This window comes from Anolis carolinensis, chromosome 6, assembly GCF_035594765.1.
Source record: "Anolis carolinensis isolate JA03-04 chromosome 6, rAnoCar3.1.pri, whole genome shotgun sequence".
Lineage (NCBI taxonomy): Eukaryota > Metazoa > Chordata > Lepidosauria > Squamata > Dactyloidae > Anolis > Anolis carolinensis.
In genome coordinates, this window is record NC_085846.1 from 41,677,737 (window position 1) to 41,695,792 (window position 18,056).

Genomic DNA, 18,056 nt, shown 5'->3' on the forward strand with positions numbered 1-18,056 from the left:
CAAGTCAAACAAGTGTAACAACAGCCTGCCACTTGTGTTCTCCATAAAATTGTAGAACAGAGGCATCACCTCTCATACTGGTAGTAGTGATAGCCATCTTTAACTATATGAAAAGATGTCACATTGAGGTGGGGGCAAGCATGTTTTTTTTGCTGTTCTGGAGACCAGGTCACTGAGCAGTGGATTCAAACTGCAGGAAAGAGATTCCATCCAAACATTAGGAAGAACTTTCTAATGGTAAGAGCTGTTGGACAGAGGAATATGCTGCCTGGGATGTGGTGGAGTCTCCTTCCCTGTAGGCTTTGAAGCAGAAGCTGGATGGCTATTTGTTGGAGATGCTTTGATTGCACTTTTCCTGTATGGCAGAGGGTTGGAATGGATGGCTCTTGTGGTCTCTTTCAACTATGATTTTATTATTCTAATAGATAGCCAACATGACCAATAACTATTGGTAATTTTCACCTCCATGAGTTTTAATTCCCTATTGCTTTTTTCTCTTACATGAGCTGAGTCTTCCATCATTCAGTTCTCATGTTCTGCTGTTAAGAGGAAGAAAAATATCTCCTTCCTCCACATCATACTATTGTTATAGATTTTATCATAATACTATTTGCTTAATTTCTTTTTTCTAAGTGAAGCATCTCCAAATTTGTAACGTTTCCTCATGGGAAATTCATATAGTGTATTTTGGATGAATTTAGTTGCCCATTTCTCTACTTTACCATCTTTTCATCAAGATGTAATATCCTCCTATAGTCAATATTCATATGACGTGCTCAGGATCACATACATTATTTCATGTCCAATGCATCCACACTGAAGTAGGCGGGTAGGATTCAAAGTTGCCTGCTGAGCTTCATGGCTGACGGAGCAATTTGAATCATTCCACTTCTGTCAATCCAACCACTAGAAGCAAAGATCTAATGTATTCAAAGAGTACTATTAAGAGTCCATCAGGAATGGGTACCTTTTTTGGAAAAAAAAAGTAGGTTTAAAAGAAATTAGGATTATTTTGCTTATATAGAACACAATGGTCATCCTTTTTTTTTAAAGAAAAGTTTAAGACTTTATTGTCATGATGTATTTCAAGCAATATAACAAAACATCGACCTTTGGAATACTGTTATAGTCTTGAGCCTTGCAACGCATTCTCAAGTGTTCTAATCTAACATCTCTGCTATGAATCACTGGAAATAAACCATTTTAAGTGCACAGATACTGACCTCAGACATTGGCCATTTGTGTAACTTTCCAAAATACAGTGTTATCGACAGTTTCAAAGAGTGTGCTAGGTGCAAAACATACTGACAAAAAAAGCGAGACTAATTAACAAGCATTTAGGCACAAGTACAATTATCAACTACTGAACACATTTATTTTGCAGAGCACAGCTTGAAGGTAGCAGGCTGTTTGCAACTGGCCAGAGAGAATCCCAGTGTTCCATGTGGCATTTCTTTCTGTCTTAATTTTGAAGATACCATGATTAGCTATTAATTTTCTATCATTTCCTCTTAAATATTTAATAAAATTCTTGATTCCATTTTAATAGGGTTTTTTTAATATTAAGTAATCTTTCTTATTATCTAGCAAGCATTCTTAATACCAGCTCAAACTATTTGTCCTTGTAGCCCAGTGTTTTCTACTCTGTCAGTAATTCCACAGACTTTCTAACAGAGGATTTCCCCATTATTTTTGCTGATCCTTATAACTGGACATCACAAGGATTAATATTCTGTGTGCAACAAACAGTGGCCCCTCCACCTAAACTATGGAAGTTAAATCAGTTTTGCTATTCGGGTGTAGACTATGAAGTCGATTCACTTCTAAAATAGTATCTGGGTAATATATGGTCTGCACTGATGGTTAGAAATGTTATAATTCTTTTGTAGTAAACATTTCAAAATTCAGGTTTCAGTTTATCGTGCTAGAATTTTAGCTGCAATGGGTTAAACCCTTGTGCCGGATGAACTGCTGATCTAAAGGTTAGGTTGCTGACCTGAAGCTTGCCGATTTGAATCCGCAAAATTGGGTGAGCGGCCATCTGTCAGCTCTAGCTTGCAGGGACATGAGAGAAGCCTCCCATCAGGATGGTAACACATCCAGGCGTCCCCTGGGCAACGTCTTTGTAGACGGCCAATTCTCTCACACCAGAAGCGACTTGCAATATGTTCTCAAGTCGCTTCCGACATGATAAAAAGTCAAAGGGTAAGTGTGGTGCACTAAAGCAGGATTTCTTAAACTTTTCAATTCGTGTCTTTTTGGCTCAAGGAATTTTTATGTGACCCTGGCTATAGGTATATAAGGTAGGTATGAAAACCAAACGTTTACTGATTAACAGATCAGCATTTGCAAGGCTTGCTAAACAGGTTGATTTTCCTTTTAATGAAGTATAGCTGAAGCATCTTCTGCAGAGTCCACTGTAAATACTGCACAACAGATTTTTGTAAATGGCCACAAAAAATGTTGGGACCCCAGCATTGAGCAAATGGGACTCCATTTGAGATTGTGACCCACAGTTTAAGAAGCAGTGCACTAAAGAATACGAGGCCTATATTCTTTGAGTTACATGCTGCTGTTTCCCCATTTGCAATGCAACAAGCAACACAAGTGTTGAGCAGTGTGGAAGTTGCAGTTGGTTGTCTTTGGATGCACATTTGACTCCCAACTGTTGGTCCAAAGTGAGGCTACAGAATTCAAGCAAAACAGCAGGGAATATCAGTCTCGAACAATATATGTAGTGCTTACAAACTTGTCTACTAAAAATAAGTCACTAGACAATAAGGGAATCTTCTGAAAAAAGGCTTCAGTAATTTTGCAGCAAATACATGCCATAGGCATTCCAATTGGTAAATGCTGATGTGGTTTGTTGGAGATATATGAAAATTAGTGGCAGCTGCCATGGCCAGCTTTTCTTAAACAACCTGCTTCCTTTATAATATGAATTAAAGATTCATTAAAGTTAAATGTATGCCTATTTGCATTTATGCTTCTCGTTAAACTATACACACATCTACAGTTTAGCTGGTAAATTAGCACATTTGCCAGAAACAGCTCTTTTTTAACAGTGAATTGATTTGAGAGATAAGGCAGTTCAATAGTTTTGCTTTAGCACTTAACAAAAAGAAGTCCAGAACAGTCATATTTTGAATAAAACAGCAGGTCAAATAGACATTGCTTAGTTTTAACCCAAATGAGTGCTAACAGCAGTATGTGGAGAAATTTACAAATGTATCTTTTTGGCATATCTGAATACATATTTTCAGCTTTTAATTGTATTTCATCACATATAATAGCATGGTGGCAAAACAGCTAATTTGCTTGCAAGATAACGTAATTTCTGCTAATATGGAAATTTTAAATATGTTTTAATTATGGGAAGAACTTGTTCTGTTATACAGCAGTAACCATGCTTACACATGGTTATTTATAGCATGCTTACGCAATATTGGGATTTTAAGGCTTTTCAAAAACATTAGGATGTTTCAAAATAGCATTTAGAAAGCACTGGGGCAAAGACTAACATGTGGATCTTTAGATCCAAGAGTGGTGTATTAAAAAGCCTCTTTAGATTTTGGAGCCTGATAGCCATCTAAGTCACTGCCTTATGTGAAGTAGGTTAGTAGTATCATTTTTATCTACCCATCTGTTCTCAATGATGAGATCTTTTATGTTCTACAACGTTAAATGCTTTCTACTTAACAAGATAGATCCAAGAGTAAAAACAGATGTCTACAGTTTTAACTTCTAGGTTTCACATGCTTTACACTTAAAGGAGACATCAATCTGAAGCACAAGTATACAAGTCCTAGAACATTTTCCTCAATTTGTACTTCTCTATATTACAAATGCACTGTCCAATCTAAAACTACTGTGATTTATACTGTATACTACAAACAAAATCTCTGAATTACACACAAAGGAGATGAGCTATGATGATCTACTTACTACCCTTTGGAAAATGAAATGAGTACATACAATCTAGGAAAATATTAGAAGGACCCAGACAAAGTTGACTTGCATCTAAACTAATACTGTTAATGTGATTCTGGCTTGCCTCCTAGCATTTGTTGTTATTATTACAAACATGCCTTGGAAAGCTTGTACAACTGCCCATTCAAATTATCAAGATTTATAACAATTCTTGATTTTTTCATTTTATACACAAGACACTTCTTTACAAAACTGTTCGAATCCTATATACTTAGAGGCACTGTCCAAATGATTTTGTGACAAAACAACATGCACTGTAACAGATCTACAGGAAATGAAATATAGAGAAGAAATTGTGATGTAGCTCAGATTTGATATTAAGTTTTCAAAGCTTATGCAGTCAAAACAATGCTTTCTCACATCATTCACAGTCTTACTATAAAGATAAGATGGAAACAGTTTGGGTAGAAAATCTGTGGCCCCTGCCAGTCTACTTTATACACTAGGAAACCCCAAATAAATATTATTCCAGATATTAAGATTTAAATTAACAATTCTTTTCTTAAATTGCATTCATAGAGTTAAAATAAAGTGATGTAACAAGTAATTACAAATATACAGCCTCAGCATTAGAGCTGAAAAAAATTGCTATTTTGCAAATAAATCCAAAGGGGTAGCAAGAAGCATTGCTTTTGCCTACCAGGTTGCAATGTACACCGATGGTCATAGAACAAACAGCATATGAAAAAGAAAGCATGACATGGCATGTTTACAATGCTGCAATGTCACAAGCACATCCATCTCACCACTGGGTTTTTTTCTACATTATTAACGAAGTAGATCTTTTAAGGCAGAAGAGAGACATTCTGTAGATCTCGGTGCTAATGGCTCATCACACTTACATGGTTTCAGTGGTAGACGATGAGGTACTTTTTTTCCTGAAACGAGGTCTAAGGCTCCTAGGCGGTGCCTGTTGAAAACAAAACACATTGTACTGATTGGGCTTTCTTTAGCCAGTACCGAGGAATGAATAATTTTGTAGACAGTTATCAAGTGAAGCCTTCCAACAACAGAATGGATCAAAAGCTTGGTTTCCAGAAAATTTCATTGGAGCAAAAGCAGGATTTGATGTTTGGCACCTTTACTGTCCTCTGCTGTACCCACTTATGTCACAAACACTCAGGCCCCTTCCACACAGTCATATAACACAGAATATCAAGGCAAAAATTTCCACAATATCTGCTTTGAACTGAGTTATCTGAATCCACAAGGAGTTGTGGTGGCACAATGGGTTAAACCCTTGTGCTGGCTGGACTGCTGATCTGAAGGTTGGTTTGCTGACTTGAAGGTTGCCGGTTTGAATCCTTGAGATGTGGTGAGCTCCTGTCTGTTAGCTCTAGCATGCAGGGACATGAGAAAAGCCTCCCAGCAGGATGGTAACACATCCGGGCATCCCCTGGACAAAATCTCTGTAGACGGCCAATTCTCTCACACCAGAAGCAACTTGCAGTATGTTCTCAAGTCGCTTCTGACATGATTTTAAAAAAAAAACCTGAGTCCACACTGCCATACATTCCAGTCCAAAGTAGCTAATGAGTGATTTTATTCAGCTGTGTGGAAGAGGCCTTAAATGCAAATCATGTATTCCCATTACATTATCAATATGGATGGTAGTAATAGAACCCAGATATGGAAGTAGACAAAGGTTGGGCACACGCTTTATCAGAAATGTTTAATTAGTGATATAAAAGTACATGAGAGAAAAGGATGGGGAGTTGATTTAATAGCATGCTGAAGTGTATCGGAAGTGTAGTAAACCCTTGTTGTCCCAACTCCTCCGATCACCAAAGCTAGAGATGCTTCAAACAAGATTGACTAATATTAGCAGAGAATCCAGTACAATGGATGTCTCATCATTACAGTCCATACAGTTCATCTACTTTTAAGCTCTTACTTACCTAGTTCATTTCCTTTTTTTCACTCTTCTTCAGGAAAGTGTATGCACAATATCTACTTTCATACATTGGATAAAGTAGCTACTTGCTTTTTGATGCTAATATCACAACTTGTTAGGATTGCTACTATATATACTCATGTATAAATCTAAAAACATTTAATCAAAAAAATCAGGTCAAAACACCTGGCTCAATGTAAGTACTGCACCTTAACTCTTATCAAAAGGGAACCATTCCTGTCTCTGCATAGAGTGACGAAAGGCAAAAGATTAAATCAAAGATTAGGATAAATTGATCACTGATCTCAAATTTAAAATGTGGGATTTAATTGAAACTTAATTCATTGAAGTTCATATTTTTATGTATTGGAAGTTTTAATATACATACAATGTGTGTATGTATATGTACAGTATATGTATATCATAAACAAGAAATTAGAAATATGTTTAATCTAAGAGCACTTGTCTAATCATGCCTGAATAGTGGCTTTGCTACTTTTATTTTTGTCCGAGCAAACAGGACTAAATTCCATGGTTTAAGAAAGTTTGTATGCACTCTTGATGCACTTTTGTACAAAGGAGCAGCTGAAGCTTTCAGATAAATTGGTTGTCAAAATCAAAATGTTCAAAAGCGGATTGGACTAGATGGTCCATATGGTCTCTTCCAACACTATTATTTCATGCTTCAATTAAAAGACACACAGTTATAGTATGTGTTCTAGATGTGTATTTATGCATACATAGACAGGCAGTCAAATTTTTTTTTGCATCAGGTGCGACTTGAGAAACTGAAAGTCGCTTCTGGTGTGAAATAATTGGCTGTCTGCAAGGACGTTGCCAAAGGAACACCTGGATGTTTGATGTTTTACCATCCTATGGGAGGCTTCTCTCATGTCCCCGCATGGGGAGCTAGAGCTGACAGACGGGAGCTCACCATTTATGTCAGTAACTCAAATGCCACTGTGTCTCCTATTTTACCAAAGTAGATTGAGGCTCAGTGAGGAAAAGTCTAAGACTAGGTCCATGAAAGCGAAGGTAAGAGCCCATGTATGGGCTCATACCTCCAATGCCACATATGGACTTGTTCCTATGCTATTGTTGTTACCTGGTCAATAGGATCTTGGCTTAAGTTACTAAGTAGTAAAATATGTATGATTTCCTATATTGGTTACACAGCATAGAGGAGTTGCAACAATCTCTAGGCTTCTGTGGATGGGGGATTGAATTTGAAATATACGGTGTTGCAAAAAGATGGACCCAATTTGAAATCGCTACATCTCTGCAACCATGAATGAGACTCTTATCACTTGATAGAGCACAGAGTTTCAAATGATTGCTACTAGATGCCTCTCCCAGCGCATGAACTGCCCCTAGCCTCAGCCATTTGTAAGATGCAAATCATAACATAAAGCCTAATAAGATATTTACCATTCGTGAAGTTATTTTTTAGATTTGTTTCTGGCTCAAAATGGTTAGTAAAACTTGATAACTTGATAACCCATTAAACCACTTGCAACGTTTTGTGTAATTATAACATGTCATCATGAAATATACTGCTTTGAAACTAGGTCCATCATCTTGAAACACCCTAATTCTAATCTAGAATATAGTAACAAATTCCTGTTAAAGACTTCTATATACTATGTTTCTTAAAGAACATTTCATTCCCATCATTAAAGGAACACATCTCCGTTTGGAAGTGAAGTTCCCATGATGACACAACAACGGTTTTACAAGAAACTAAGAACCTATTGAGCTGATGAGGGCCAACTTTAGCAAATTTTCATTGCAGATTAAATGTCTACTTGTGTTTTTTAAGCCTGTTTCCCTTGTGGAAGTACCTCAATGACTGCATTCTTTGCCTGAGGTTTTTTAGCCTTGGCTGTACAATCCAAGGAGTCCTTCTCATCATCATCTGAGAAGACAACATCAGTTGATTCACAGTTTGCCTCAAGTGGTTTTTCGGTGTCTGCCTCACTCTCTAGTTCAACCACTTAGAACAGCCATTTAAGATCTAAATGGTGAAGAGAAATAGGAAATAGAAAGGTCAGAGAACCTGGGGTCACCCGCAAAGTGACTCACACTTGCTATTGCCTGGCCCATGCATTTCCCAAAAGGTTAATACTATCAGTGGGGTTAAAAGGCACAATCCAGTAGCAATGGCTTTGTCATTAATAACTTTTTGGTTGCCAGTTTGGGAAGTAGTCTGACAATCTTTGATGCAAGACTATTTTTAGAAGTCTGCTTGCTTTTAATTGGTCCTGTTTGTTTCTTTGAAGCAAGCCAATCTTAAGAGTTTGTCTACATGGGTATTAAGGATCAGACTCACCCTGAGTACTGTCTTCCTGATATTCCCCCCATTGCAGGTTAAACTGGGCTAATCCGGCTTTGCCCCATTTCAGTAAAGGTTGGGGTGCTCTAAAGTTTGCTTCAAACTCCAGAATATCCCATGGCTTCAAGGCAGTGTAAATAGCTGGAACGGGTACGATTTAAACTAGCCACAATAATTTTTTTCTTGTATGTATCAACATAGGAAACAAGAGACACATTGTGTTCTCCTTCTTCCCGGTCACTTGAGCATCTCGGCTATTGTTGCACAGGGCACCTGCAATGGCCAGGACCCCTGTGGGTAGTTATGGACAGTGATGGCAATAAGGAAGGTGAGGTCTCAACTAGGCTAGACCATGTAAACTCCAATCCACCACTACAGTGGGCCCAGGACAGTGTGTGTGGGGGGGGGGAGGGGGGGAACCTTCTACACAGGCCCTAAAATGCAGAAGAAACTGGGATAAAAGGAGGGGGACTAGATGACTTTTGCAGAAAATGCATGCTAGATTGCATTAATGGCTGAAAAACAAGTGTTTAAAAAGTAAAATCCAATTTCAGCCAGAAAATGTTCATATTCGCGTCACTGTATATCCCTGTGTCAAGAAAAATATGTGATTTTGTTGCAATACGTTGATGTGCACTGCTCCCAAAACGGCTGATGAGGGCTGTAAACAAATGGAGCCACAAACACACAAGTGGCTAAATGAAAGCACAATTGGAAAGTATTTCCCATGAGAACTCTCTGTAAGCATTCCTTTGTTTTCATGATTATGAAATTAAACAGAGCTTAAATTTACACAGTTGGCACCAGCATGGCAAGCAAGTGACTCCAAAAGGAAACGGAGTTCAAGAGGGACAAAGTAAAGGCAGCCAAAAATCTGCTTGTAAACATTCAGATATCTGCATCAGCGCTTATGAAGCCCAGTGCATCTCAGAGTGATAACTAAAAAAATAAAATAAAACTTCTGGCAGATGTCATGCGTCCATCTTGTAGATGTCTAAAATCAGCTACAACGGAACCTGTCAGGACACTGGGGGACCATTTCCCGGATTATGAGACTGTCTGTAAGGGCCCTGGGTGCCTCTAGGGTCAGTCCAGAACATTTCTGCTAATGACTGGCTCCAGGTTTACAAGCCAGTGTAGATGTGGCTCTAGATTATTAAGGCACTTTATGTGCTCTATAATGTTTACACCTCTGTCCTTTCTCACTGATCAGAGAAGTATGAAGCACTTAACACTGATGGAAGAGGTGAAATAGTGTTCATTTTATCTTCCTCATTAGCAAGTTGGTAAATAGAGGGTCGAAAATTGGAAGGTGTTGCCTTTGTCTTTGGTGGTCATAAAGAAATGAAGGCAACTCTTTCTGGAAACAGTCAATGTTCCATGCTTCAGTAAGAGTTCCCAATGGCCCAGTTTTACAAGTACTGATTAATTAAACTTCATCATTTCTATTTAATTTATAAAAAAAATACCCTGCTATTTAAGGAAGATGAGAGTTTGGGCTGATTTAATTACAGAGATCTGATCTCTCAGACAGTTTTCTTTTTGCACTGCTCATGCCCTACTTCCAGCGATTTCCCAAGCATATCAGTATAGCTGAAATATATACTGGTCAGAAAATCAAATAATTCCATATACTAATGTGACCTTCATACTTCACAGTATTGCTGTTTTATCTGCTTACTCTAGTAAAATGTATTAAGTCTCACAGATATATAGGGATAGTTTTCTTTTTGTCTTTAGTGATAGTTAAATAAATTGTGAATTTCGATATTGGGTTCTGTCCATGCTTGGAAGCGACATAACAAAAGGCTGTATTTTAGGATGGCTACACCACTGACAGGAGAAAAACAGAAAGGATGGGAATGTTTGAGATTCCTTCATAGGATCAAAATAAGCTAAAAAGGAATGAAAATAGTAGGAAAGTAGGACAAAGCCTCCACAGTGTGCACTGATTAAATATTCTGAGGTTCCATACAGAACGATGAAGATAATTGATTTCTACCTGAGATAAAGTACATTATTTTCTTAAACATCCATGCATAAGAGGTAAAGGGAGGAATGTTCAATCTTTGCTTATGAAGGGATGATTTTTATGTGTGTTTTAAAAATATCTTTTTAGTTTGCACTCCCTCAGCCCTATCTCCACTGCCAAACCATCCAGTTTCTGATCCCACATTATCTACTTTGAACTGGATTATATGGCAGTGTAGACTCACCTAATCCAGTTCAAAGCAGATAATCTGGGATCAGATATTGGATTATATGGCAGTGTATATTCAGTCTCAGTTGTTGTCTCTGTAGGTGGCAGCAAGAGTAGACATCCTGCATCATCAGCGAAGGAAGACATGACACATAAATACTCCTCGCACACTGAGTGTCAGAGCAGAGTTGTGCCATTGGCAATGTACCCCAGGACTGATAAAAGCCATTTCTATACTGCCATATAATCCAGATTTTCAAATCAGATAATCCACATTATCTGCATTGAACTGGATTATATGAGTCTACGCTACCATATAATCTAGTTCAAAGCAAATAATCTAGATTTTATATGGCAGTGTAGACGAGGCCAAAGTTTCTATCTGTACAAACCACGTATATGGGAAAGGGCTCTATGCAAGTATATCAGGATCCCTGGTTGTTTACAGAAGCTATGAACAACAGGCTGGTAGACACATGCATCCTTTGAGATCATTAGATCAAAGCTGTCCCTACAAGACCAAAATAAGTGGGGCAGTGTTAAGTATATGTATTCACACACTAAGTCCAAGTGAGTTTAAATGTTTTAGTTTCCCATTCAGTGTTCTTGGGATTACAAAGAACAGGTTGGAGTCAATTCTCTTCATAGTTATATGTTCTGTATGAGGTATAGGCTTTGTTTTACATAATAGGCTAGTTCTTCTTTCTCAGGGTTTCGTGGTTTTGGAACACTCTAAACATTTCATAGGAAAATGCAAGGCAACAACAAAGTTCAAACAAAGCCTATAAAAAACAAATCAGATTTGTAGAGATGATGTATTTCTTTGATTTCCAATATAAACACCTCTAAAAATGGGATGCATATTAGAATCGGGGTGCTTTGTGTGTGTAGCTTTCTTCTCTTAATGGTAATGAAATTAGCGGGCGTCGTCCATGGACAATCCATGATCCATATAATTGGAAAATATGGTATTATCCTCCCCTGAGGCTTTTCTGTAGATTGTCTGATCAGACGAACACAAGTTTCCTTCCAGGCAAGCATTACGATTTATATTCTGCATGGATGATGAACTTATAAGGTTCAGCTATCATCTGTCACTGTAAGAACTGGTTTTCTTTTAAAATCTAATCAGGACAAAGATTTTGAGAAGGAAGGGATGCTAAAATTAGAAATGTGTCCATAGCTGTACTGGCTTCTCAGCACTGTGATGACCTGTATATTTATTGTAAAGTAAGTCTGATTTAATTTAACGGCAGTTTCTACTGAGTAAACATAAATAGAATTCTACTATAAATTTGTTTGAAAGCTGATGCACATTTTAAAACTCCAAAATACAACAAGAAAAAATAGACTGCAAGTTCAAGTATGTGCTGACAATTCCAGGCAACACTAAAGTAAACACAAATGTTGCCCAGTATCTTGTCTGACCACCTTCCCAGTAGGACTAATCCTAAACTGCATGAATCTTCGGAGGAAGAAGAGGGCCTTGCTGCTGGCCCAAAGACTGGTGGAGATGCAGAAGAGTATTTGGGACCAACATTTGAGAGTCCTTCCAGACAGGCCCTATATCCCAGGATCTGATTCCAGGTTTTCTGTTTATCCCAGATTATCTGGCAGTGCAGACTCATATAATCCAGTTTAAAGCAAAAAACCTGGGATCAGATCCTGGGATATAGGGCCCGTCTGGAAGGGCTCTGAGAAAAATTTCTGGAGATGTCAGTGAAGGCACTGCTGCATCCTACCTAACATCAGCCTTCATTCTGAATGCCCACATTTATAAGCAAGACCCTAGTATTAAGTTTGTGGAATGTCCCTATATAGAGAAAGAGATTAGTGTCTCATTGGCAACACAAGGATAATTTTCTCTAAACACTACTTCCAAAAAGGATGCCTCATACCTCCAGTATTTTACTGAAAGAAAAGAATGCGGACTGGTCTCAAATGTCAGCTGCATTCCTAATAAAAATGAATGCTGTGGATAAGAGATAGAAGATATATCTCAAGATCCAGCTATACCTTTAAAGAAGACCCTGTCACAGAGAAGTAGTTATCAGGAAATTTTAATAATCCCATCAGTGAAAGACAACACCAGAGAGTTTTGATCCAACATATCCTTGCAGTCTGTCCTCCATCTAGAAGTGCAATAATGTAATGTAACACAGTTTTACTTTATATACACCAGTGGTTCTCAACCTGGGTTCCCCTGATGTTTTTGGCCTTCAACTGCCAGAAATCCTAACAGCTGGTAAACTGGCTGGGATTTCTGGGAGTTGCAGGCCAAAAACATCTGGGGACCCCAGGTTGAGAACCACTGGTTTACATGGTTAAACAGAGGCTTTTAAAGAGAGGCTGGATGGCTATGCCGGGGTACAGTGTTCCTGCACTACTTTGCGGTTCGCTTTTCGCGGTTTTTCAATAAACTCTAAAAAATATAAATCATTAAAAAATTACAATTTACAGCCCAAGGAAGGGAGGAATAAGAAGCCGAAGGGAGAGAAAAGGAGCCCAAGTGGCAACGGCAGGAGAAGGAGGCGATTTATCAACACAAGATTGGTTGATAAAGGCTTAAAATAGTGTGTAACTACTAAAATAATGTATAAATATTAAAATAAATATAGCGTCCCTATTTCACAGATTTTCACTTATTGCGGGTGGTCCTGGAACGCGATAAATGAGGGAACACTAACTGGCTTTTTCTGCCTGGCAGGGGGTTGGACTAGATCGCCCATGTGGTCCCTTCCAACTCTATGATTCTATGATATATGTATTGTAATTTTTATGGAAAGTAACATTTCTTCGATTTTTTTCTGGTTGCTTGAGTTCTGTTTAACTGAGGATCTATAGAGAGAGAGGAATGGTAGGAATTACACAAGCAGCATCTGTGGCCACTAGATGGTGATGTTACATGGCTACAGCTGAGATTCTGCATCCTCTTGTTTTGTTTTAGGGAAGATCCTTTTAAAATCCTGATCTACTCTAGAGGCCAATTCTCCCTGGATAACATACAAGTCATTAAGAAGATTTCTTTTTCTAGGCAAATGTTACACTGTATTATCAGGAAATTAAGCTAGCAGAGCCTCTACATTTTCCGAATGCAGGAGCAGGAGATCCAGAAAGATACCAAATAAGAATACATAGAATTACATTGGCACTGGCACTGCCAAACCGAAACTCAGTTAATCGGTCAGATAAGCACTAAGCAGTATGTCAAACTCTTCCCCATCTATTCCAAATCAATAAGCAATCAGCTCAAAAAATCTATTTTCATTCTGGTCATCTTTGAGGACCGAATGAAGTCTGGATTTAAGCAAAGAACTTTAGAAGGCCACTGCTGTCATTGCTTATTTATTCTGGTCATCCTGATTCAAAGCATACTTAGGCTGGATCTGTGCTGCCATATAATCCAGTTTCTGAATTCAGGTTATCTGCTTTGAACTGGATTATGTGAGTCTACACTGCCATAGAATCCAGTTCAAAGCAGCTAATCTGGTTTCAGATTAAATGGCAGTGTAGATGGAGCCATAGTGAGAAGACCAATATAATCATGAGCTTGTGTGAAGGTGCCAGCAATGAAGCACTGAGAAAAAAGGTGAGGAAGGTTGGCTGGTTAGGAATCTGTTGACATTCAGAAATAAGGCAAAGAAGGAAGGGACACTTTGTCAAAATGAAAATGCAACTTGTTTTTACAATAATAAATAAAAAATTAAAAAAATACTTTTTAAAAGTTTCAAAGTTACAGAATCATCAGCATAGTGGAGGTTGCGCAGTTTATTACACAGAGTATCAAATGTATGACTGCCAACTAGGCACAAGTTGTTAGCGTGAACACATGGATGGATATCAGCCAAGGGCAATGAACTCTTGTTTCTTAAGGAACAAGTCTACTTCTTTCAAGACAGAGTGGCCGATCTGGACCTGACTAAACTGACAGAAGCAGAGGGAGAAGCAGGGAAGAACTCCAGCCACACAACTGAGTTCCCTTTCACATGACAGATATTAAAGGATCTCATAATGGGAAGAAAGAGACTGCACTGAAATTCAATTATTTGTGTTGATTGTTACTATATAAAATGTTTGATAGCTATCCCTGTTTTCAGTTGAAATAGAGTGTCAGGAAATAAGTAAAGGTAAAGGTTTTCCCCTGACATTAAGTCTAGTCATGTCCGATTCTGAGGATTGATGCTCTTCTCCATTTCCAAGCCGAAGAGCCAGCGTTGTCCATAGACACCTCATAGAATCATAGAATCGTAGAGTTGGAAGAGACCTCACGGGCCATCCAGTCCAACCCCCTGCAAGAAGCAGGAAAATCTCATTCAAAGCACCCCCGACAGATGGCCATCCAGCCTCTGCTTAAAAGCCTCCAAAGAAGGAGCCTCCACCACTGTCCGGGGGAGAGAGTTCCACTGTCGAACAGCCCTCACAGTGAGGAAGTTCTTCCTGATGTTCAGGTGGAATCTCCTTTCCTGTAGTTTGAAGCCATTGTTCCGCGTCCTAGTCTGCAGGGCAGCAGAAAACAAGCTTGCTCCCTCCTCCCTATGACTTCCCTTCACGTATTTGTACATGACTATCATGTTTCCTCTCAGCCTTCTCTTCTGCAGGCTAAACATACCCAGCTCTTTAAGTCGCTCCTCATAGGGCTTGTTCTCCAGACCTTTAATCATTTTAGTCGCCTTCCTCTGGACGCTTTCCAGCTTTTCAACATCTCCCTTCAACTGCGGTGCCCAGAATTGGACGCAGTATTCCAGGTGTGGTCTGACCAAGGCAGAATAGAGGGGTAGCATGACTTCCCTGGATCTAGACGCTATACCCCTATTTATGCAGACCAGAATCCCATTGGCTTTTTTCGCTGCCGCATCACACTGTAGGCTCATGTTTAACTTGTTGTCCACGAGGACTCCAAGATCTTTTTCACACATACTGCTGTCGAGCCAGGCATCGTTCCCCATTCTGTATCTTTGCATTCCATTTTTTCTGCCGAAGTGAAGTATCTTGCATTTGTCCCTGTTGAACTTCATTTTGTTAGTTTGAACCCATCTCTCTAATCTGTTAAGATCATTTTGAATTCTGCTCCTGTCTTCTGGAGTGTTAGCTATCCCTCCCAGTTTGGTGTCGTCTGCAAATTTGACGATCGTGTCTTCTAACCCTTCGTCTGTGGCCGGCATGACTGCGTGGAGCGCCGTTACCTTCCTGCTGGAGCAGTACCTATTGATAGATTCACATTTGCATGTTTTTGAACTGCTAGGTTGGCAGAAGCTGAGGCTAATAGCGGGAGCTCACTCCGCTCCATGAATTCAAACCGCCAACCTTTCAGTCAGCAAGTTTAATCCATTGTGCCACCGGGGGCTCATGAAATATGTCTACCATTAATTTGACATATTACATATTAATTCATCAGTTTATCTAGAGTTTAATTCAAAAGTGAAAATGCTGATCAAATAGCCACCTCGTCACAAATCAACCTCTGCCAGAGGATTTAAATAGTTTAATTGATGGATTTCGCATGGAGCGAGGAAGTAAAAAATTCACCTACCCCCTGTAAGTTAATAGAATATACTGTTAATTCTAGATTTAATTAAAAGATATCATGGGAAAGATTTCTGGAGGGAGAATTAATGTGGTTTCTACAAGAGAAAGATCACTCTCTTCTTAGAACGTCCTGTGAGACTAAACAAACATGAACCTAACAGTGATCTGTTAGATCATAAGCAGGAATCCTGTGGTCCTCCAGATGTTGTTGGATTGGACCTTAACCTTGCCTCCAAATTGGCTATGCTGGTTATAGATGCCATGGGCAACATCTGGAGAGACAAAAGTTCATCCACTATGTTTTAGATGATAACCACCAGCCTTTCCCAATCTTGGTCACATAGTGCCATGGAGAACAATTCCCATAACCTCCAGTCATCCAATAACATCTGGTGACCAAGTCTGGGGCAGGAGTCCTGCATACAAGCAAACTGTGAATTGGTCCAGAAGAACTCCCCAAAGTAAGGAAAGAAGAACAGCAGATGAGATTCAATCTTAACTCTGGCAATGTATGTGAACATACACATACAATAAAGTAGCTGTACCTCTACAACAAGGGTGTCCAACGTTTAGGCTTCCCTGAGCCACATTGGCAGAGGAAGAATTGTCTTGGGCCACACAAAAAATACACTTACAATAACTGACAAGCAAAAAACATCTGTGCATAATGTTCATGATATCAGCATAATAATCCTGATTACATGCTGCCCTAAAAGGAGCCCCGGTGGCAAAGTGTGTTAAAGCACTGAGCTGCTGAACTTGCAGACCGAAAGGTCCCAGGTTCAAATCCCGGGAGTGGTGTGAGTGGCCGCTGTTAGCTCCAGCTTCTGCCTACCTAGCAGTTCGAAAACATGCCAATGTGAGTAGATCAATAGGTACTGCTACGGCAGGAAGGTAACAGCGCTCCATGCAATCCAATAACATCTGGTGACCCAAGTCTGACCTTGGAGGTGTCTACGGACAATGCCGGCTCTTTGGCTTAGAAATGGAGACGAGCACCAACCCCGAGTCGGTCACGACTGCACTTAACGTCAGGGGAAACCTTTACCTTTACCTTACATGCTGCCCTATTCAGAGGGTCTTTTAAAATTGTTGAGCAGATCTTCTGGCTGAAATTTTGTAATTAAAATGCAAATTATGGATAATACTCCAGTATTTGTAGATGTGATATACTCTGAATATTCCATTCCATTGTCGCCTACAAAGTTCATGCACGAGAACTGAGCAGTCGAATCACATAACAAATCTTTATGCTTTATGTAAGTTTATGATTTTTGTGTTGGGCTGCATTCATGATATCCTAGACTGCAGGGCTGAACAAGTCTATGGGCAAGGTGTGGTGAAATGCCAACTCAGAGAGCAAATGGGGTGGAAAAGGCAAACTACAGGCTAGCAATTAGCAGCAAATTGAATGAACATTACAGTCTGCATTATATCTGTCTGGTCACTTCTTCTCAATAAGGATATGGCACATCTAGGAGAGTTGAAAGGTTTGCCTTTGCAACCAAAATGATCTTGTAACATTCCTTGAGGTACTCATTTGGCCATAGTTGGTACCAAAATCTTGGAGTAATCTGGGTTGCAAGTATTAGGGCTCTTCTTAGATACGTATTAAATGCAGAGTACATACCTGTGTGTGAGTAATGGGGTTATTATACCTAATGACATCGAACTTTGCATCATTAGTTCACATTAACTGCAAAAAAGTGCATTTCGAGTATTGTGCTACATATGTATTGCTGTGAAGGAAAGTCACATCAAAATTGTCTTACATTTTTTATGATTTGGTTACAAACAAAGCAAGGCAAATTAGTCAGCAAAATATACCAAACGCTGCAAACATTTTAGGACTTGAGATGCCTTAAATACTGCAATAGACACCTTGGTCAGAAGAAAACCAAACAAGTTGTGTGTTAATATCAGAGGTAAGAATAATGTGGCCTTCCAAAATCTTTTGCACCATGACTTGCAGCTATAGCTTACTGCTATCTCTACTGGTTAGGACTATACATCAGCCACATCTGGAAGGCCACATGACTCCTACCCCTAGTCTTCAGCCACTCTATCACTGCCAACTAAAGAAGCCAGCAAACACAGCCATTTACACCACACAC

The 18,056-nt window shown here is 39.1% G+C and overlaps 1 protein-coding gene across 3 annotated transcripts in view; it reads right to left on the bottom strand.

Annotated features, from left to right (window-relative positions):
- Positions 1 to 1,042: 1,042 nt before the first annotated feature.
- Positions 1,043 to 18,056, bottom strand: part of reep1 (receptor accessory protein 1) — an 81,372-nt gene continuing 64,358 nt past the window's right edge. For 2 of the 3 annotated variants that reach the window (XM_008113118.3, XM_008113117.3), the window contains one exon: positions 1,043 to 4,900. In XM_008113118.3, coding sequence (XP_008111325.2) covers positions 4,890 to 4,900 — 11 coding nt within the window. In that variant the 3' untranslated portion in view covers positions 1,043 to 4,889. Of the gene's footprint in view, positions 4,901 to 7,725; positions 7,878 to 18,056 lie in introns of all 3 variants that reach the window. The other variant, XM_008113114.3, reaches the window with a different exon arrangement.